Genomic DNA, 19,945 nt, shown 5'->3' with positions numbered 1-19,945 from the left:
TACTTTATCTAGCCCCCCATGCCAACTTGTGTCAACCTAGTCAATGTCAACGGCTCTCTAAACGCCTGGCAACTTAGTGGACTCAATTTCAATTGGAGAAGAGATCGTCCATCCCGAATACGTCGCTTCGTCCGAACCCAAGGGGGGCTGTGCATCCCGAGACACTTCCTTCTTGACTCGTAACAGTATTGGAGAAAGGAGCCAATTCTTGATAGAAAGGCATGGGCATTTTAGGCTCATCCAGCCGCTGTATTAATTAATAACATTAGATGTTGTGGAGTCAAAGCCGTTGTCCACGTCAAAATATAAGTCTCATTACTGAAATTGACGATGGATTTCGAGGCCATCACTTGGGTTCCTTAAGATACTTTGCCTACAAGAAGGCACTTCAATGTTTCTTCAAAATCCGTCATCCGTAAGCACTCGCCTCGCCTTTCAGGGTCTTCAACCCTTTGTTGTTTCGGATTCGCCGCGGGTAGTGTTTGATATGCAACAGCCGATGCGCACCGAAAGTCTAATGAGACTGCCAGGTGTAAGGAAGAGCTCGGAGCCTATAAGAGAGTAACGGAAGTCTGAAGAAGCCATATGCATCTAAATTGGATCTGATGTCACTTTATAATAGCTTGGATTACTGAACAGAGAATATGAGCCAAACGTGACTAACAATACGTATGAAATACCTAGCGTAGCAGTTTATTAAACCTTAACTAATTCCATATATTCAAGAAACGGGGATTTTATAGATTACATCATTAGATGTAATTTGAGCAAGGCACGAAGGACGGCAATTGTCTCTCAAATAAAGCCTTCCAGGCCTTTATATCTTATTCAAATCATGGCTAGCAAGCTTATTATATAGACCAGTTCTTCCTCTCAACGCTCTCTAATCCTTTGTCTACAGCTTGCAAATCCATCCAGGGATATATCCCCTTCCCAGTAGAGGTCGTAATGTCGGAAACGAAGTAAAACAAGAAAAACAAGATAGTTACAAAAACGTCGTTAATGAGAGTCAAGAAGAGAATGGACCATCAAGCGTCGCATAGTATATATTTTCCAAGTGAATCAGCCCAGCTTCCTCCGTTTTGTGGGCAAAAACGTCCTCCTCTTTATACATGTGACTCCACCTCTAATACCCATATCTGCAGGTTTTGTACGTCCAAAGAGATCCGCAGTGGTACGACGACCACCGTTAAACGCCGAACAAGATGCTTCGTGCGCCACTTGTATCAAGTGGCGGCGACCAAGTTTGTAATGAAAAAAGTATGTGATGACCGCGAATTCGCGGTTGCAGCTGGTTAATGTAGCAGCAGTGGAGGCTAACAATATGTGGTGAGATCGCTCATGATGCAGCAGCAGGTACGAAACGCTCAGGTATCAGGGATAATCAAAGCAATACGCGAATGCGGATAGTGATATAATCAGATTCTCTCCTGGAACCGTGATGGTGAGCCAAACGACCCATCACGAGATGCAATGGAGCCACCACCCGTTGAGCCTCCCAGGGCATCAGAATCCGGTCTTGGTCGTGACGGGTCAGTAAAAGGATTCGACTCTGTAACAGGCGTTCGAGCTGGGCCGGACCGAATTACAGGCACGCCACTTATTGGCCGCATTGGTGACCCAAGAGCAAGGTGAGGTGAATCCCGGTCACTCGGATCAAATGCCATAGAGCCTCTCCAGTAGTCAGAGTTACCACTCATGACACTTTCTCGATTCGCCCGGTCAGTCGAGGGAGGTTCGGTCCGCGGATCAGAATAACCGTCACCACCAACCTGAAGAACAGAAGGAAGCTTCTTTCCTGAAACTCGGTAGAACCCTCTCTCACTGACAGGCTCCAGTTCGGAGGTTTGTCGTTGCTTTTTGCCCATCAGTCCCGCAAACGCTGCAGTGATGGCAGCAGATGCCCCAGCACGTTCAGCCATTGATGCGCCACTTCCACCGTCAGGCCCAGACGTTGGACCACCAATTGACCGCGTTCCAGACTGACTCCCACCGAGTATGCCACCTCCAGGATGCTTCTTCTTGTACCTGAGAGCAAACAGGACGAAGAACGCCAAAAACGCCACGCCCGCAATGCTTCCCACGACACCACCTATCACTTGCTTCTGCTGAGGCGAGAGTGTGCCAGTATCGGTGTTGTTGGAGTTCGAAGTGGTCGTCGCCGCTGGTGGTTGGTTATCAGCTGTTGCGGCACCGCTTCCTCCTTCATTATCTTCGTCTCCCCACGAGCCAGAAGACCAAGTTTCCTGAGCCGAAATGCTCGAGTATACCGAGTCAGAGTAGCTGTACGTCGAAGTGTCGCTAGGGTTGATAGAAGAGGTGACGAAGGTCGAAGACACCACCAGGACAGTGGAGGAACTGCGGGTCCGTGAAGCTGTGTTCGTCGTTGGCGGTATCGTGGTTGTGGAAGGCTTGGACTCTGATTGCGTCACGTCGGTAGTAGCTATTAAAGTTTCATCAGACGTCACTTCTGACGAAACATCTTGCGTCGCTTCCGAGGTCAAGTCGGATGTAGTCTCTATTAAAGTAGGGGTGTCGGTTGTTGTCGCGGTCAGGTCATCTGAAGCAAGCGATGTCAGTCAGCACATGGCGTGGTCATAAACTCAAACTATAAATAGGAGGGGCGAATATTCGTACCGGTGGTTACGAGGGCGGTCTCCGACCCACTAACGTCCGAGGCTGTTGTGTCAACGACAGTAGTGGGAGCAGTTGGTGACGTTGTTTCGTGACTCGCAGTGTCAGGATCTGTCGACGTCACAGGTCCATTAGTCTCATTTGTTGGAGGAACCGTGTTAGATGGTAAATCGGCAGTGGGTAGCAACGTCGTGTCATTAACAGGCTCGGGTACTGAATCGGATACGGTCGCATCTGGGACAGGCGCAGACGGTGATGGGTCGGTCAAACCAGGTGTTTCCACGGCGGTCGCGGCGGGAGCGGAGGGAGGTGACGGAACATTGTAGCTCGCAGCCGGATCCGACGCCACGGCCGCCACGGAGATCTTGGGTTCCGGGTCAGAAATGGCGGCGACGGTGATACCCGAGGCAGAATCCACGACGACGGTAGCAGGTGGTGCGTAGTGGGTTTGGACTTCGATTGGCGATCCGACTGAATCGACGACCTGAACAACCGACACAGTCTGAACAACTTGAGTAACGAGATCTTGTTCAGCGCGAGGTTTTAGGGCATTGGCATCGGCGATGGCGTGTACGTGCTTGGGCTGGGCAGCACGAAGATGGAGGTTGGCAGGCGACTTGCTTCGATGCAGATGATGGTGGGAGTGATGAGAGTGGTGGCCGGTCTTGTGGAGCTGCAGATGGCTCTGTTCGGCTGGTTCGTCAACGGCTCTGTCATCAACGGTTTCGAGCTGATGTAATTGGAGATGAGCGTGGTGAATATGGTTAGGAGATATGTCCTTTTCACTTTCGCTGGAACGTAGGAGGCGAAGGTGCGAAGCAGAGCGAGATTGTTGAATAGAACCAGGGTCAGATTCACTCAGGACGGACAGATCCGAAGTAGGAAGGGAATGTGACTGTGAAGGATCCAAGTTTGAATGCAAAGGATCGACATCCGTATCCATATTCCCATTGTTGCTTTCCTTACCCATATCCAGGGCCTGAGCGAGTGAAGGCCCGCTGGATGAGTAAGTCATTGGATTGGATATGGATGCGTCGCGGCCGCGGGCGTGGCCCGTTGAGAACGTGGCGATGAACCTGAAGTAAGTACACTACAGTACTTGCAATCCAGGTGAGGTGCCAATGCCAACTTTCGCTTCGCTATAATTTTAGTGGATGTGGCCCTGTAGTGCTGCGTAAAGGTGGACGTTGCAGTCCAGCCTAGCCAACTAACGCAGGGAACGTGCACCAGCCTGTTTCAGAGGCGGATACCTAAAATAACAACACGACTTTGACTTAAGTGGCTCCTTGAGCTGAAGGGGGACAAGGACAGACGAATCTGACCCCAATGCGGAACACGATTAGGTGATCGTATTCGCTAGTGTGTGCTTCGAGAAAGATGTTTCTGCTTTTTTCTTTGCATAAGTGTCAGTTTCCCTAGAGAGGCCGGTTTCCCTTGCGCCGCTTCTAGAATCGGAAAGAGTGCAAATGGTATCAGCTGCCGTCGACAAAGCACATGATCGTTGAAGCACTCGACTCGAAGGGGAATAGCAACAGATCCAACGATGACGCGCAAGCACTAATCAACACTCACAAACAGACAAACAGACAAAGAATTGGACTGATGTGGGTATGACTTCGTGTAGGGACAAAGGACGGGTCCAAGTTGAATCCTAGGAGATATTTTCGCCCCTATGCAATCTTGCTCCGTCGCTGTTCGGTCCTTTGACTCCTTGATTTGAGGCTTCTTTCCAGGTCGGTACGACACAAAGTCGATATACGGCAACAAATAAATGGCTGATGCCTTGGTCGTGAGACCCGTCCGGCGACGCTGATCTGATGAATATAAGCCCGGAAAGTAACGAGCGGCAGGGCTATCGTGATTGGTGATGCTGTATTGCGTGGTGAGTGCTGGCTGTGATGATCTGCGCTTGCTTTGTTCCAGTTTTTTTCTTGTTTGCGTAGGTATGCACAAACGACAATAATGATCCTCCTGATTCCTTCGGTGTTGGTTATCCTTCCTTTTCAATCTCAGTTTTCAATTACTATTATCGACAATTGTATGGCGACAAACACAAACAGGAGCGCTAGTTGAGTCGTCGTCGTCAACGTCGTAATTTTTGGTCGTCCAGATTCGTCTCAGAAGGGATGGTACAAAAAGAGCGATGTCGTTCAAGAAAAAAGAACAAAGAGAGTGACTAGTGAAGACAACAGAGCAAAAAAAGAGAGTATTACGGTCGGTGACAAAGGCTAGCAAGAGCAAAGAGAGAAGCCCAAGCAGAGCAAAAAAAGAGAGGGACGGGAAAGAAGAGAGACAAGGTCAAGACAAGACAAGACGAGACACGACGGGAGGCGCCTATACTAAAATTGATGTGATGCGTGACAAGGAAACAGGAACAGGCCGAGAACACAAGCCAAACACGACCTTTCCTCAAGGTACTGTTGATGGTGACCTTCTCAGAGCGTTCCTCAAGGTCGTGCGTGTGTGTGGTGCATGGATCCATGGGGGTCCCTACTTGGTCTGTGGTACTGGTACCTGGAGCTATTCCTATTCTTCTCTCAGTCTTTCCCGTTTCCCTCTCTGTTCCTCGCGAATTGCGTGCCTCTCCCCTGTCAATATTCGGTGATCATGCCTAGGTCAAACTGGACGATGCGCGGTTATGAATGAGCTAACGGTCATGGACAAGAGGCCCGAGATGGAGATAATCTCGCTTCAAAGAGGCAGGCCAATCAACGTGGAGCAGCCGTACGACATAACGACATGGGTGGGATCAGTAGGGCCATCACTTTATTAGCCAATGCCCACGAAATACGACAAGAAACATGATTCGGAGGTATTTAGAGCCGCAGGGGGCATGCCACGGTTGAGTCGTGCTCTGGTTGGCGTAATCCAGAATTGGTGCTCAACCAACAACATCTCACGGATGGACTGTTCAACTACAGCGGCCACGTTGTACAGAACTTGAACCATGGTGCGGCATAACGTTGGGCCAGATCTGATATACTCGTCAAAGTCACGCTCAACAATAGCCCCTAACAGGAAGCAAAGCAATCAGCTAACAAGAAACATTCAGCCCACAGGAGCCACAACTGCGCTTGGAAACCAGGGTCTGATGTGCAGTGTGTACTGGACCCCAACCCTCAGGGAGCAAGAAAAAACCAAAGACTTTTCCCAAGTGATAAAAATAACTGGTCTAAAGGCTTCCTAAGTCTATACTAAGTTTACCTAAATCTACTTAAATATTTTTATCACTTAGGATAGAAGTCCTAAGTCTTCTTGCCCCCCTTGCCAGAATCTTAAGCTTCTATTCTCTTCGCTTTTGTGACTGCGAGCTCGAGGGAGCCGATGAGTTGCTGATAATAATAATAATAATAATAACAACAACGACGACCCCCCTTAACCCGTAGAAACAGGAGTCGTTCAACGCCTACTCATTCAACAGTCAAACCCACTGAGACGCATGATTGAATCCATGTTCCCGGCTGAATAGTCTTACGTACTATACTATTATCTTAAGCTATTCTCTAGATGTTGCTAGGACCAAAGTGGTGGGTTTTGGTAGGAGAAAACGGTGGCCCAGCATGGGTGGGTGTGGCCCGGGCCCCGAAGTATGGTTCTCATTCAAACAACGGAAGAAGCAACGCAATCGGGGAAATTAAACCAGGGTCGCTGAGCACGCATGTGTCACGGCGGACCTGACGAATCGGGGCTAACAGCTGATATTCGATTCAAAGCTTGGCATTTATTGATGGACTGCCATGGCCTCATAACCGATGTATTTTGTGATCTTATTATAAGCCGGAGGTTGCGAAAAGGGGGTCTGAATAGGAGATTAATCATCATCTTCAACATCTGCCAGCAAGGTAACTTAGTATTTGTATCCGTAGGAGGCTAAGTGATCATCAAATATTCCGAGCTGCAAGTTAATCAACCAATCTGATGTGAAGGATGAAAAAGATCGACATCCAGTTTCAGGCCCTAGGAATAGAAATGTTTATTATCCTCGATGTTATATTGAGCCTCAGTAAGTTCTGCATTTTTAAAAAAGAAAAAATTCTCTCAGTGTTTCTCCTCCTTCCTTCATTCTTTTTCTTTTTTAGCATACTATCAGTAGAAACATTTCTGCCCCCCCAGTGACGTTCAATTCCTGAGACCTAAGAATATTCCAAAAATACCCTTCCACCACGTAAACCAAAGGCCTGGCCCGTATAGATATGGGTCCCTGGTCCGTGATGACCTGAGCCTTGGCCCGCCTGCGACAGTGGATCTCTTGTTCTTTGAGCATGCCTGTCTTACTCTCTTTCAAGTCGCCTCAACGTCCCTTGATGCGATGTGGTGGGCACTATGGCTCTAGCAGGAGTAACACAGATATTGCCGCAGGTCTAGGTTAACTTTTGGTTGATGATCGTCTCTCAGACTACGACAAAATCGCGATACTTAATGCTATAACTCAAGCACAAGCTTCTCGTCACGGACTTTCGAAGCCATTTGCTAACCAAATCTCGTGTTAGTCGGTGCTTGGTTGTCGCAGGTGCAGATGACGACCATGCGCTCTCGCTCCCACATTCCGCATTTTCCTCTATGAGATGTCTTGAGGCTAGGATCGAGGAACGTGGTGAATGATCTGGGCCCAGCTTATGGAGGAGTCCATTTGTATGCTTGGAACTGAATCCACTATCGGCGGGAACGGTGTCTTTTAAAACTATGCCAATGGCTTTGTTGACCTGAACCACACTAATTATCTAGCATACACAAAGCTGAGAAAACGGTCGTAATAAAGGTATAAGGTTAAGCTTACTTTGAACTGGCTCGCCCTTTAGGGACCAATTAGTAGCAACGAGCCCAACTGGATTCGTGATATGGTCAAATGTGTATACCCTCCTGTCTTTCGTGACAAACAGCTTAGATTGTACAGAATTTAAATACTGCATGTTTTGAAGGGCTAGGGAAGGCAAGAAAACTTAGGACCGCTATTCCATGGACGAAAAAGATTGAAGTAAGTTTAGGTAGGCCTTTGGATTAGTTGATATTGATACCTTGAGTCGAGTTCGTAGCTTTCTTGTTCCCTACCTTCATAAGGAGGGTTGTGCATACATGTATATAGGTTAGTATCTAGTCACCTTTGTTGGCGGTCTTGCGGTATGATCAACAATCCTCTAGTTGGGTGGTAGACCTTTGTTATGATATAAATGAAAGAAAAAAATACTTGGGCTGCTTCAGATTTAACTTCGGAAGCTTTTGCTCAAGTATGCTTGGCTTCCTGAAAGTTCTTGATCTTATTCTGGCTCCTCCCCAATGCTCGGGTATCGCTTTCTGCCACTCGCACATATGGGTATCTGTATTATCCTGATCATACTTACAGCATGCATTCAACACTCGGTCACTTAAATGTTCCCTTCTCCATGTCTTGAATTGTCCTTTTGGTCATGTCATCTTGCACCCACCCCATGATTCTGTTGCCAACATCACCAACGAGCTTCTCATAATGTTGCCCCGCGAAGAAAAGACCACAGTGTGCACCGACTTCGTCCACGTCTGCCATGTAGATGTCGACCCACGTTGGATCATCTATTCTGCCACCCTTGGTAGGCAGATTGCAGAATTTTCGGAGTTTCCGAGGTTTTGATGACTTAAGGCCACGAGCCTTCGTGATGGCTTCGGCTTCGGCTTCGGCTTCAAGTTCGTATTGGTTTTCAAGATTTTTGGTCCGCTGGGTATCTTCATGTTCTTGCATCTTCTGAGCCTCGTTTTCGTGCTCAGAAGCTTCCTTGATAAGACTTTGCTCTTCTTTTTGCGATTCCTTCTCTTTCCGTTGCGATTCCTTGAGAGCTTCCTTTTCCTGTCGAGCAGCTTCTTTCAGGGCCTTTTCTGCCTCCTTTTGTGAACGCTTCTGGCGCTTTTCGATGAGTTTCTCACGCTCTCGTACTGCCTTGGCATGGTCTTTCAGGGCATTCTCGTGGGCACGTCTAATGCGCTTGGCCTCACGTTCAACTTGCTTGCGCTCATCTTTTTCCGTGTACAAACTGGGGTCGGGTATATCCGGGGTTGTTGGGGGATCAGGGAGAGGAGGCAGATCTGCCTCTTCTTTTCCTGGTAATGAATTATTTGTTCCCTTGGCGTCAATAGGCGCTTCGTCCTGGAAGGTAAGAGTAGCAGTATCAGGCAGAGGATGAGCAAGAGATTCCTCGTCAATTGGCGTGGGATCAATGCTCTGCATGGACAACCGATTAATATCAGAAGCTAAAGCTTCGTAATCATCGACTGGATTGTCTTTTATTGTGGTATCCGACGCCCGAGCTTTTGCATCTGAATCTAGTAAAGTTTGGTGATCCCTAGAATTCCCCATGGTATCACGATGCTCCAAGGTGATGATAGGCAAAGGACTCTCCTGTCGGGTATGGGGCTGGATCCGTTCGTCGATGCTTATCTTGTTTGGTAGAAAGTCCAATTCCACGGAGGACGAAGATGCTGAACTGTTCGACTGGGCATATCTCGTTTCGGGACAAGTTGTGTTGGCTGTACTAAGCTGGGGGCTACTAACATCGGGGCTTGCTTTAGGTGATTTTGGGCGCCCGGTGCACAGAGTGTAGTAGTTGACGAAGCGAACTCTTGTCAAAGGTCTATCTGAGCCCTGGTTCATCTCTCCTGTTTGGAGATCATCAATATCTTCCAGGGCACGTATCTTGCGATACCGGGACTCAAGTCCTGTCGGGTCAGCAAGGCAGCTGCCAAACTCAAGGTATGAGAATATGTGTTTGGCGGCAGCCTGTATCAACCCCTCGGAACGATACTTGTTGGCGAAGTGAAACATCCGTTGCACAAAAGGGCGTTCTTGCAAGCCCGAGTCGTTGAAGAAAGGTTGGTTGAAGTAGGGCTGGTTAGCGAAGGGATCACGTTGCGGCTGAGACGAGGATGCAATTGACGGAAGGCTTGTGGATGATCCAGGATCAGTGCTTTGAGAGTTGGTGAGATATAGTGAGGAGACACTGGGGTCACCAGGGATTGACGCCTCAGGGCTATTGGGAGTTGTGCCACTGGTGCCTTTCTGGTTGCTATCTTGTGGTGGTGTTGGTGCGGGTTTAAATAAGCTAGTTATACCAGACACAACGATACCAGGATGAAGGCCAATGAATGGACAATCCAGAGATACATGTCCTATAATTCGGTGCTTGAAAGGGTATAAACCATATGGACTTGGGTTGGGCTGTCGTTGAGTTTAGCAATATCCATGTGTACAACGAATTGAGTTGACGTACCATAAGTACAACGTCGGCAGCCAGGATACCTCCCATCGAATGCCCAACAAGAACTACATCAGTGTTTGGGGACTCATGGGGACGAAGCCACTCGCTGAAGTTATCTCGTGCGACGCCTACTGAGCGATAGGTCTTGTACCGCGGATAAATCTTTGAGTGAATGACATGAGACTCGGCGAGGAGATTGGCCAGAAGAGCATGAACATGGGCAGGAAACGATCGAAAAGACTGGTCGTTGCCTAGGAATCCATGAATGTAGATGATCAGAAGTTTGCGCCGACCTAGGTAATCAGCAGGGGTTGCGGCCTGGCTATCTCGAGAAGTGTCGGGTAGCAGAGACTGTGTGGACGAAGATCGTGGATCTGGGCCAAGCCATGGTCCAGAAGAAAGAGTATGCATGTATGGTCCAGGAGTTGATGTCGATGAAGACGCAGCAGAAGGTGGTGTCTGGTAAATCGCTGAAGTTGAGGAGTTGACTGGCTTTCGGGGAGGTATTGGAGGCCTTTCTGAGTAGGCTGGCGGCGGCGGTGATGAGGGGTCCATGATATCAAATTGATGAGAGATGCCGTGGAGCGAATGATAGAAAAAATGGAAGGAGTTTGAATAAGCCTCGAACGTTACAGCTTCTCTGCCCCCGGTTCACTCATTTGATTCTTCAGTGGCTTATCGGCTGAACTTGGCAACATTGGTGAGTCAGTGTTGTTATATACCGTAAGGTGAGGTGAAAAGACGTTCCATGAAGATAGTGATGAGTGTGGGGTGTCAGTCGTTGGGTCTTGAAGAGGCTGTGCCTCATGTTCAACGAATTGATCAGATTTGCCTCAGGCTGTGACTGGGCCATCCATAAACGTGGGATTCTGAAACACAGGTGATGTCGACGGTGCCAAGATCAACAGCGATGCACCAACTTTCAAGTAATTGCAGCCCATCCAGTCCAGTTTGGTTGGTGTAATTAGTTTCTGGTTCTGATCAGCAGGTGGGATGCCTTACCAAAAACTCTCAAGGTCGCAAAGTAAAAGGTGGGGTCCAGGAACACACATTATACACTAATGCGTTCTCCTTCACAATGCAAGTGAGGGCTATCTAGATACATCGTTCGCTCGCGTTTTGTTGTTCACGGTGCACAGGCAGTCCTCGATGCATCTGCATTGGCATTTGGAGGGGCCTTGGAGACGAGTTGCATATGACCGTTCTCAGGCTCCAAGTATTTTATCTATTCTCTCTAGTACATTCATCTTTGAACATCACACTGTCGTTCTCGTCATCTGAAGGCTATCCGTCCTATGCCTTATCCTGTGAGTTATGGAGGAAGCCAACGAACAGGAAAACGGCCGACTCATTCGAATTCCTGTTTTCTATATCCTCGCCATGTCCCGAGAATAGATCCCAATGGGAGAAGAAGGTCAGAAGTATATGTTGTACAACGTGCAGGACAGGTATATCTTTGCAGGGTTGGTGAGAGGGACAACATCTGGCATAATAAAGTCCCATGGCCAGCGAATCGTGACCGCAAAGTGTGAGACTATTCGATCTAGAGGATACAAATGCCTAAAGCTGTCACCAACTCACCACAATATCATAGTTTCGCTCCATACAGTTGTACGAAGTCGATGTTTAGGTTCAGGAGATAATAGAGATGTATGACACAGTTGTAGGCGACGCTGCGAAAGATTGCGATGGAATGAGTGGTCCTGAAACTATTACACGACGCAAGATACACAGTCATATAAGGGAAGGTGTATAACAAACCAAAGACGAGTAAAAGAAATACTAGACATAACCGTTAGCACACCCTCGATCAAGGGAGTTTCTTCTAAGGGAATAAGACAGTAAAAGATATATGAAAAGACAAGGAGTAGAACAAGAAGATGTCTATACCGAAAAAAAAAAATTCTACTTCACCAAGGTAAGGTCGACTTGTAATAAACTTATGCCCCCAGGCTCCAGGGCGGGCTATAAAGTACGGGCTACCTCTGGGTGAATCGCTGCTCGACACTGGCTTTAATTCACTTTGCTCAGCTGTATGGACGCCTAACTACTTGTGTAAACAATAAACACCAGGCTTCTCCGGCTGAAAGAGACCTCGAGAGGGAGATTGCAGAGTATAACCAGAATCTGGTCTCTAAGCACACCCACAAGCCCACTGAACCCCTCAAGGATCGGTGTACTAAATGCTCCAGCAAAACAAAGTAAGGGGTAAGCTCAATAACCATTTCATCGTGCACAACTCACCTCACAAGACATAGGACCATCCTCATGATCGAAAGGAAATCCACGAAGACATCAAGGCCGAGCAAGGCAAGTCGATGAACATCGGAAAGAAAAGCTCAGAGAGAAAGGGTTCGAAGGATTCACAGAATTCTAACGTTGAGTGATATGGTACATAACGAGAAGTTGATTCGCAGCGGGCCTGTTGGAGCTACTTGATCGCTCGTTTTTGAGATGCCTCATTAAATCTGCACCGTGCTCGCAGATACACATACGGACGGCAATTGCTGAAAAGAAAGATATTACGGTAGCTATAGAGAAATGAACAACTCTGCTCACTTTGCCCAAGAACTTATGTATACAACTTTTTTCATACATTAGTTTAAGCCAGTTGCCCTGTGCCTCGTTCTCGTGTGATAGACTTTCCAGATATTAATCGTAATATTCTACACTATGGTATTCCGTATACATATGAGATGGTATCTAAACAAGACATCCGACGAACACCGTACCAACCGTTTGGCCATCCATGCAATTCTCGTCCATCTTTTGTACACTTCCGGATCTATCCAGACACTTATTACATATATGGTTATCTATATCATCCTTTATGGCCGAACAGGAAACCCAAATGATGATGTATAAAAATTAAGCATGTCATGACAATGGGACTTATAACATGCAGGTGCATGCATACATGAAGGCGATTATCAATAGATATCGAGCTCCCTCAGCTGCACGTCTAGCCTCCTCTCGTTGTTCATCGCCCCCTTGACAACAGCTGTATCCTCGTCCACACCGAGCAAGCCACCAGCACCAAGCTCAAGTATGCCAAGACGAACCAGAACGTCCTCAGCGTTCCAGTTGCGCCGGCCACAGATAAGAACGCTGGCAGAATCGTAGGACTCGTCGACCTTCCAATCGCGGCCGGAAATGAAAGCGCCAATGAGCTCATGCTCGCCGGGCGGGAGTTCTGAAGGGGGCTCGGGGGACGATTGTGCTGCACGGAGGAGTAAAGCTGCGATGGGAGAATGAAAGGCGTCGAGGAGGTCGGGCGACGTGAGTGTGACTGCTGGTGCGCTTGAGGACGCAGAAGCGGAGGATGTGGCAGGAGAAGGCACTGTAAGACGGATTTCGAAGCAATACGTAGTGAGGCGGAGAAAGGTGATAGGTGTTGAGCGAGCGGCAATTTCATCCCCCTCTGTTTCCCAGCAGAGAATCTTATCATCTTTGAAGCCGATAGAAATAGTCATATTGGGAACTGCCGAAATGTTGTCGACAACAGGGGCTTCCTCGCCAACTTGGTAAAAGCTCAGATTTGGTCCATGTCCAGTATACTCAGGACGGAGCTTCCAACCAAGCCAACTCCATGAGGGGAAAGGGCCCTGAAGCTGCAAAGGGTGTGTCGATATATCGGCATTGCCTGGGGGGTCGTACAGCCAACCGAGACCGACAGCTAGCCGATCAGTTCGTGTGGGACTAGGCATGTTTTTGAAGTCCTTTTCATGGAAGAGAGGGAGCCCAAGAACGGTTTCCAGAGCATTATCCATCTGGGCATACTTGTCCAGTATACCCCTGAAAGCGTCCAGACGGTCTTCTGGGAATGAGAATTCACGACTGACGTAGCCGCTGACGATGTTCCTATAATCGCCTGTACGGCCGCCAGCACCGTTGTCAGGGAACACGCGACCGAGGTTGAGGGCGGGTTTTGTCTGTAGAGGGAAAGAGATGGATTCGTGACAGTGGAATGTTTGGCACTGAAAGTAGATTTGCGACGGAGTAAAGACCAGACGACGACGTGATAGGAGCCCTTCCTGGTACGTCCAGCCACGGGATGCCCACTTAGAGTTGGCCACTTCAACATCAGGTCTCGTCAGTGATGTGGTGAAACATCCAGCCTCGGTCTGCAGTGATAGCTGCTCTTCACGCGCCATACTGATACCCGGGATACCGTCTTGCACGCCTTGGCCAGCTGCGACAATGATGGTTAATGCAGAGCGAGCATAAATCTCTCCCATTTTTTCCAATTGTCGTCGGCGTTCGTGCGCGTTATATTGAGGGAAGCAAAAACGGTCAATCCAGAGATATCGGAAACCGAGAGACTTGGTCACAGCTATGGCATCAGTAAGCAGCGGAGGTAGCACCTCGGGCAGGCCATTATGATCCCATTCTTCGTCGGTCGGGCTGCCTCGCACGTAGCTCAGTGTGACATACTCGAGTGCCTCCACGTTGAGGTCGTCCACAAACACCACCTGGTTGTCCTGGCAGTCCACAAGCTTGAGACCTCGGATCGGTGGTCCAGACGAAGCGCATTTCGTATGAGAATGGTTGGACCGGCAAAAGTCCAGCCAGGTCCGAGGTAACGCAATGTCAAGCTTGGGAGGTATCACACGGCCCCGGATCACAGGTGTAGTCTCGCTGTACCCAGCCATATCGTCATCCCCATCCACGATGCGCACAATATAACCCCACGGCAGCACCTTGCTCTTTGTAGTGACCTCGAATAGAACCGCGCCTCCAAGTTCATGTTTCTCTCCGACTCCGAGGCGCTCAAATGCCTGGCGAATGCGCAGATAGGGTGTGAACTTGCGTGTTATGTCCGGCTCAGCGCCTACTAAGGCTTGAAAGAAAATGCAATACGGGCAAGCTGATAGCTCGGCGAGGGTGTGAGCCAGGGGGATCCAAGGCCGCGGCTGTCCTGGGCGCCAATTGAGCAGTGACGGAAAATCAATTGTCGCGCAAATGGCACAGGGCTGGTTCTCTTCATCGGCTATAAGACGACTAAGGCCATTTCTTGCAGGTTTTCTATGCTCTGGCGCTGCGCCGCGGCGACGTCGTGATGTAAGTTGGTGAACATCGGGGGAGCTCTCTCGTGTAGACGCGGAGTCTTCGGTCTGGTGGTGTCCATTGGCGCTCTCTGGGCGACCGCGCCCAAGTCGTGTAAAGGCAAAGAGCCTCGATATCTTCTTCATCCCAACACGAGCAGCTGTACTTTGACCCGCGGAGGGTTTGGCTGCCGCCGTGCCATTCTGGCTCATTGGGCTATTCGAACTTTTGCGAGCTTCCTTTGCGTGGGTTGACGCGACAGCGATGGCGGTTTACGACATGCGAAGGGGTAGTAATGGCAATGATGGTCGCAAAATATACGGAATTTCAGCGAGCGTTTGGTGGTTTAGCTAGTTGATTTGATTTCGGTACTTTAGTGCAATGCACACGCGGGGCTAAAGGTGACGGCGTCGCCGAAAGGGGTCGAGCAGCGGGGGTTGAAGAAAGGGGAGGGAAGGAAAATATATGCCCACTAGGTATATCGATCTTGCTTCCCCTTTTCAACTCCAACTCATGTTAGTCAAATCGATTGTCAAAATGAAAATCTTTTGGGGGCCTGAGGGCGCTGTGGTTGTAGTAGAACAAAGAAACGAGAAGGGATAGTCCAAAGTATGGAAAAGGCAATTCCTCTAATGGGGAGGATGTGGTATGTTCGTGCTTGGCATGACCGAAGGCCCCGAGGTAGGAGTAATCAAGAAACGAGCCAATTATAATAATAAATACCCAGTAATTACCTACTTAATGACAAAAGTAGCTGGATTCATCCACATTCAATGTGTGAAGTTGCCTATCCAGAGTCAAGTTTCTGTCACTACTTGACCATAGTAGTATCGCATCACCGAATGCTAGATGCTCATTGTCTCTTCCAAGGTCAAACTTCAGTTTGAGGAAGCTCTTATGAGCTTGTCAATCATAACCCAAAATCGGATGCAGGTCTATCATGCCGCCATATCGTACGTTTAGGGCCTGGGAAATCGGCAAACATGATAGCCGATCACCTCTTATCCGGAACGCGATGAATAGACAAGATTTCTTTGCGACAGTGGCCGCTTTGTTGATATTCGGTAGAATTTCCTTCGCATCCCATTGGATACTGCATGTTATATCTATCGTCTTATTCTACCACAACGCCTTCCAAGCGCCATTCAGCTGGTCGGAGGAGCACCTTGGCTTGGCTAGGCTTGGTTCAGCAAGAGCAAAGCTTGGATGGACAGCCAAGTCTGGGCTCTGATGGATATTGGGTCCATTGATCACGCCGCAAATCTTCTTGAGTTGTCTCTGATAGATAGGTCACAACAAGATTAGTAGTAAATTGCCTTAGTAAAGCCCCTTCTATTACCTCCATGGCTGGGAATGCTTCTGTCTACCTGATTCAATCATTGTACTCGAAGGCAAAATATGCAACTGCATTTGCCTTGTCGTGTTGACTTGCCTTCTTAAAAGACCCTGAAAGAACTGACAATTTAGTCAATGCCGGGAATAAACAATGGAGCACCTACATTTCGTCCGGGCTTCTGGATTGGGAATGACGATGCAGGGGCCAGGGGTCTCGCAAGTCGGGACAGGGATTTTTTGGTCTTGGGCTGCATTTCAATGCATGAGCTTTTTCCTTTTTCCCGTTAACTTGGCATGCGAGCTCTTCCGGGTCGATCATATAAAAACCCTGTTTACAAGAAATTATGTGAAGTATTGAACTGTCCACATCACAGCATGAAATGACACTCTTTTAATACCTGTAAAAATACAAGTTATTCGTCCTTTTAAACCATTCAGTTCGGTGAAACGCTAACATGTGTCTGGTGCAACCATCTCGACCGATTCCACGTGGAACTTGTGCTTCCGAAGACATCCACCTTGCTAGCGTTTCTTCTCAACATGGAGCATGGACTCCTTATTGAACAAGAATCCTTGGTCTGAATCCCGCGCATTGTCTTCGATCTGACACTCGATTATCCATATTATTGTGATCTACAGGCGTTCAAGCGGTACAGCTGTCATTTCAGCCCCATGTCCGTGCGACTCGACGTCATAACGAAAAGGACCCTTGAACATCATTTTGGTATAGGGTAGCCTTGCGGGCACAGATTCTCGAACTACAACTGGTCGCGTGACCTTGTTTGTAGAACCAGATAAAGATTCCAGGGCATTTTGTAAGACCTTATCTCATATTTCGTATATGCATGTGTTTATTTGTGTTTCAGATCGTTTATGAACCGGGATTGCCATGGTCAGATCAGATCATGGTAATACAGACATCAAGGAAATAGCCCGATCTACCTGGGTCGATACTTAATGCATGGTATTGGACAAGAATAAGGGAACGCCATGCTTTCATATATTGTATTCTCTCCCTCTGAGAGAACCATGAAAAGATCATGCATGCTAGATAGAATAATGTATGGACTGAGGGGCCAAGTTCGATCAATCTGTATATCTTGTTGTATCCATCTCCACTGACATCATCACCCTATTCTACACGTAGCTCTACGAAATCAGGCATAAGCAAGGGTATTGTCATGTCGAATCTTTCCGGGAATTCCGACGTTGACTTCTCCTCCAGCCACGGAAGGTCCTCTCACGACAATCTACGAATTTGTTAGCATGTCAAGTGATTTAGGTGCTGCGGTGGGTAACTTACATGGCCTTCAATTTTCTCATCAGTAGTCTTGTGAGCTCCAGCGTCCTTGAGATATAGCTCGACGCTGGTCAATGGAGGACCAAAGTGTGTCTTGGCATCAACCAGGAGTCGATAGTCGTAGAGAGCGGTCTGGCAAATAGCTCCAGCCACCTTGGCTGCGGTTAAAGCGTACACAACCCTCGCCCCAGTAAAGATACGCAGATCTGACAAAACGTTGGCTGGGAGGAGAGGGGTATCAGAACCTGCACGCTCTGCAACTAACACCAGACGAAGCTTGCCAGGTGTTGTGCCAAGGGCCGGGGCTGCGCCAGAAGAGAAACCAGAAAGCAAGTTGGAGGTGGCATGAACTCCCTCCAGGGCCAGAGAACGAGTTGCCATGACATGAGAGGCGTTGGCCAAAGAAGATCTCAGCCTAGACGTGGACTCCTCATGAGTCTTGAGAAGTGTCTCGGGACTGGCAACCAAAACAGTGGGAGCCACCCCCTGAGTCGCCAGAACCAGGTCTGGTGACTTGCCGGCGACCGAGTTCAGTGCAATGGAAGCATTCGAATAGAGAGCGCCAAGTGTAAGAACGAGTGTATAGACGTTGGCAAGAGAATCAGCGGGTAGAAAAAGATCCGATGGGTTGATGCGCTCCTTGGTAGGGATAGCAGCGAGTTGAGCAGAAATAGCAGAGACAAGGTTGGCCTGGCTGAAGCGCACCATTTCCTCAACCTCGCCAGGCTCAGTCTGCCAAAAGGTGACGACATCGGATGGAGTCTTCCCGGGGTCAATAGTCGGGAGCTCGGTGCCGGCATGGGCGGGTGAGTCGCGAAGAATATCCTGCCAAGTAGCGACGTTGATGTTGCCGCCAGTGCCTTCAGGGATCTCATTCCAGTCCATGTGGCTACTTCCTTCGTCTGTGACCCAAATGAGTTGTCGAAGAGATGGGTAGGCCTGGATTACAGCATCGAAGGGGAATGCGCCAGGAGCGGTAATCAAGGTATCAGCGGCAGAGCGGCGTAACATGGAAACAAGCTCATCATTGGACACATCAAAAGGGATCAGGACCGTTGTGAGGTTTTGGTAGAAGCTGCAGGCGAAAAGCGTCACCAAGAGCTCGACTGAGTTCGGCAGGTAAACGGCAACTCTAATACCACCAGACTCGGCGATGTGCTGTCCAATAAGATTGATCTGACGAGTGATATCATCTTGGGTTTGTTAGTATTGTCCATTTTCGCTGACATGTCCCAACCATACCGAGCTTGTGATCCACAACGTTCTGGGAACCGAGGACAGTCAGAATTCTTCCCTTGGCCCCGTTCTCGCCGCCCTCAGCTGCCCTCTTCCAGATATCTCTCAAGTCGCCATCACGACCGCGAGACCACTTAGAAGCTCCAGTATCCTTCACATTAAGGCCAGTATTGAGTGGCATGCCATGAGGAGCAGCCTGGGATCGGTAAATAGGACTCTCTCCTTCATTTCGGACTGAAGACGGGACGGCTTGGCGAGCTAGGAGCATGGGATGCACATCGGGATCGCGGGTCGAAATAACTCGATATGAGACCACAGCAAGCAGGAGGGTCACTAGACCAGTCGAATAGACGTTCCACTGACCGAACAGGTTGGTGACGCCTGCGTCGAGGCTGTCAAAGACGCCCATGATCGGTTGTGTGTCTCGCTTATCGTGTATTGCAATGCGATAGATACTCCGGGACTTTGTAATAGTTGAAGCTGGGGCAAATCAGCCATGCAGATTTAAAAGTCCTTCGCCTGGTGTGGACTTGGGGTGTAATATTATAATCAAGGTCTCAGATTTTGGGCGGGGAAGAGAATGAGGCGGCATTGATGGAATGGATGTGGGGAAAGCTCGGGGCTGAGCTGAGAGCTTCACGTCACTCACTCTCTTGGCTGGCTGCCTCTGACTGTGAAGGAGACGGGAGGCAACAAAATCCAGAACCTCTTTCCTAAAGACAAAAACAACTAGGATAGACTTAGTAGATCTTTAGACTCCTTAGGTATGTTTAGGATCTAAGCTTGGGGTCAGAAGTTTTCTTGCTCCCTGACTGTAGTACATAATAAATCAGCGATGTCAGTCATTGTAAGCGGTTGCATTGTCGATACATAAACTTCCGTGAAAACCTATTCGTACAAAGGGTAGTTCAAGACAGCTACCTACAAACTAATCTCATCACCATTCAGTCTGTCAGATTTTAAGCCCAGGACATTAGTTTTAAAGCTCGATATAGCTCTGAATAGAGCCTCCCAGTCTTGGATAATAAGACAGGCTGGGTTGGGTTCATTCGAAACCCACCTCCCCTGATTAAGTACATGATATATAAAGCCTACTAATCTTCTAAGTCTATAGACAGAAAGCCAGAAGAAGAGCCATTCTGTATAGAGTCTGGTCTTAGTTTATGATGAT

At 48.5% G+C, this 19,945-nt stretch overlaps 4 protein-coding genes across 5 annotated transcripts; all 4 read right to left on the bottom strand.

Annotated features, from left to right (window-relative positions):
• Positions 1-677: 677 nt before the first annotated feature.
• FOIG_05791 (uncharacterized protein) lies at positions 678-5,848 on the bottom strand. Of its 2 annotated transcripts, XM_031204631.1 has the most exons (3): positions 4,687-5,848; positions 2,638-4,633; positions 678-2,560 (listed from the first exon to the last, which is right to left on the bottom strand). In XM_031204631.1, the coding sequence occupies exons 2-3, from the start codon at positions 3,647-3,649 to the stop codon at positions 1,419-1,421; spliced, it is 2,154 nt and encodes a 717-aa protein (XP_031066460.1). In that variant the 5' UTR covers positions 3,650-4,633; positions 4,687-5,848; the 3' UTR covers positions 678-1,418. The 2 variants fall into 2 exon arrangements, with proteins under 2 accessions (XP_031066460.1, XP_031066459.1); XM_031204630.1 differs by having other exon boundaries at positions 2,638-5,848.
• Positions 5,849-7,766: 1,918 nt separating this feature from the next.
• Positions 7,767-10,820, bottom strand: FOIG_05790 (uncharacterized protein). The gene is made up of 2 exons (XM_031204629.1): positions 9,870-10,820; positions 7,767-9,817 (listed from the first exon to the last, which is right to left on the bottom strand). The coding sequence occupies exons 1-2, from the start codon at positions 10,410-10,412 to the stop codon at positions 7,994-7,996; spliced, it is 2,367 nt and encodes a 788-aa protein (XP_031066458.1). The 5' UTR covers positions 10,413-10,820; the 3' UTR covers positions 7,767-7,993.
• Positions 10,821-12,363: 1,543 nt separating this feature from the next.
• On the bottom strand, positions 12,364-15,566 carry FOIG_05789 (uncharacterized protein). Its single transcript, XM_031204628.1, has one exon. It carries the CDS (start codon positions 15,113-15,115, stop codon positions 12,788-12,790), a length of 2,328 nt encoding a protein of 775 aa, XP_031066457.1. The 5' UTR covers positions 15,116-15,566; the 3' UTR covers positions 12,364-12,787.
• A 1,013-nt stretch (positions 15,567-16,579) lies between these two features.
• On the bottom strand, positions 16,580-19,368 carry FOIG_05788 (uncharacterized protein). The gene is made up of 3 exons (XM_031204627.1): positions 18,781-19,368; positions 17,542-18,731; positions 16,580-17,488 (listed from the first exon to the last, which is right to left on the bottom strand). The coding sequence occupies exons 1-3, from the start codon at positions 19,181-19,183 to the stop codon at positions 17,396-17,398; spliced, it is 1,686 nt and encodes a 561-aa protein (XP_031066456.1). The 5' UTR covers positions 19,184-19,368; the 3' UTR covers positions 16,580-17,395.
• Positions 19,369-19,945: the final 577 nt, after the last annotated feature.

Source organism: Fusarium odoratissimum (genome assembly GCF_000260195.1).
Source record: "Fusarium odoratissimum NRRL 54006 unplaced genomic scaffold supercont1.7, whole genome shotgun sequence".
NCBI lineage: Eukaryota > Fungi > Ascomycota > Sordariomycetes > Hypocreales > Nectriaceae > Fusarium > Fusarium odoratissimum.
The sequence above is the reverse complement of the archived record's forward strand: the minus strand, read 5'-3'. Positions and strand labels throughout refer to the sequence as shown.

What these genes read in the sequence shown, in the direction of transcription:
- FOIG_05788 (XM_031204627.1), bottom strand. Translation starts at nt 19,183, where the DNA reads ATGGGCGTCTTTGACAGCCTCGACGCAGGCGTCACCAACCTGTTCGGT. An exon ending in CGTTGTGGATCACAAGCTCG is followed by an intron (nt 18,732 to 18,780) that starts GTATGGTTGGGA and finishes AACAAACCCAAG; the next exon opens with ATGATATCACTCGTCAGATC. An exon ending in ATGAGAAAATTGAAGGCCAT is followed by an intron (nt 17,489 to 17,541) that starts GTAAGTTACCCA and finishes ACAAATTCGTAG; the next exon opens with ATTGTCGTGAGAGGACCTTC.
- FOIG_05789 (XM_031204628.1), bottom strand. Translation starts at nt 15,115, where the DNA reads ATGAGCCAGAATGGCACGGCGGCAGCCAAACCCTCCGCGGGTCAAAGT.
- FOIG_05790 (XM_031204629.1), bottom strand. Translation starts at nt 10,412, where the DNA reads ATGGACCCCTCATCACCGCCGCCGCCAGCCTACTCAGAAAGGCCTCCA. An exon ending in CTGCCGACGTTGTACTTATG is followed by an intron (nt 9,818 to 9,869) that starts GTACGTCAACTC and finishes ACTCAACGACAG; the next exon opens with CCCAACCCAAGTCCATATGG.
- FOIG_05791 (XM_031204630.1), bottom strand. Translation starts at nt 3,649, where the DNA reads ATGACTTACTCATCCAGCGGGCCTTCACTCGCTCAGGCCCTGGATATG. An exon ending in GACCGCCCTCGTAACCACCG is followed by an intron (nt 2,561 to 2,637) that starts GTACGAATATTC and finishes CGCTTGCTTCAG; the next exon opens with ATGACCTGACCGCGACAACA.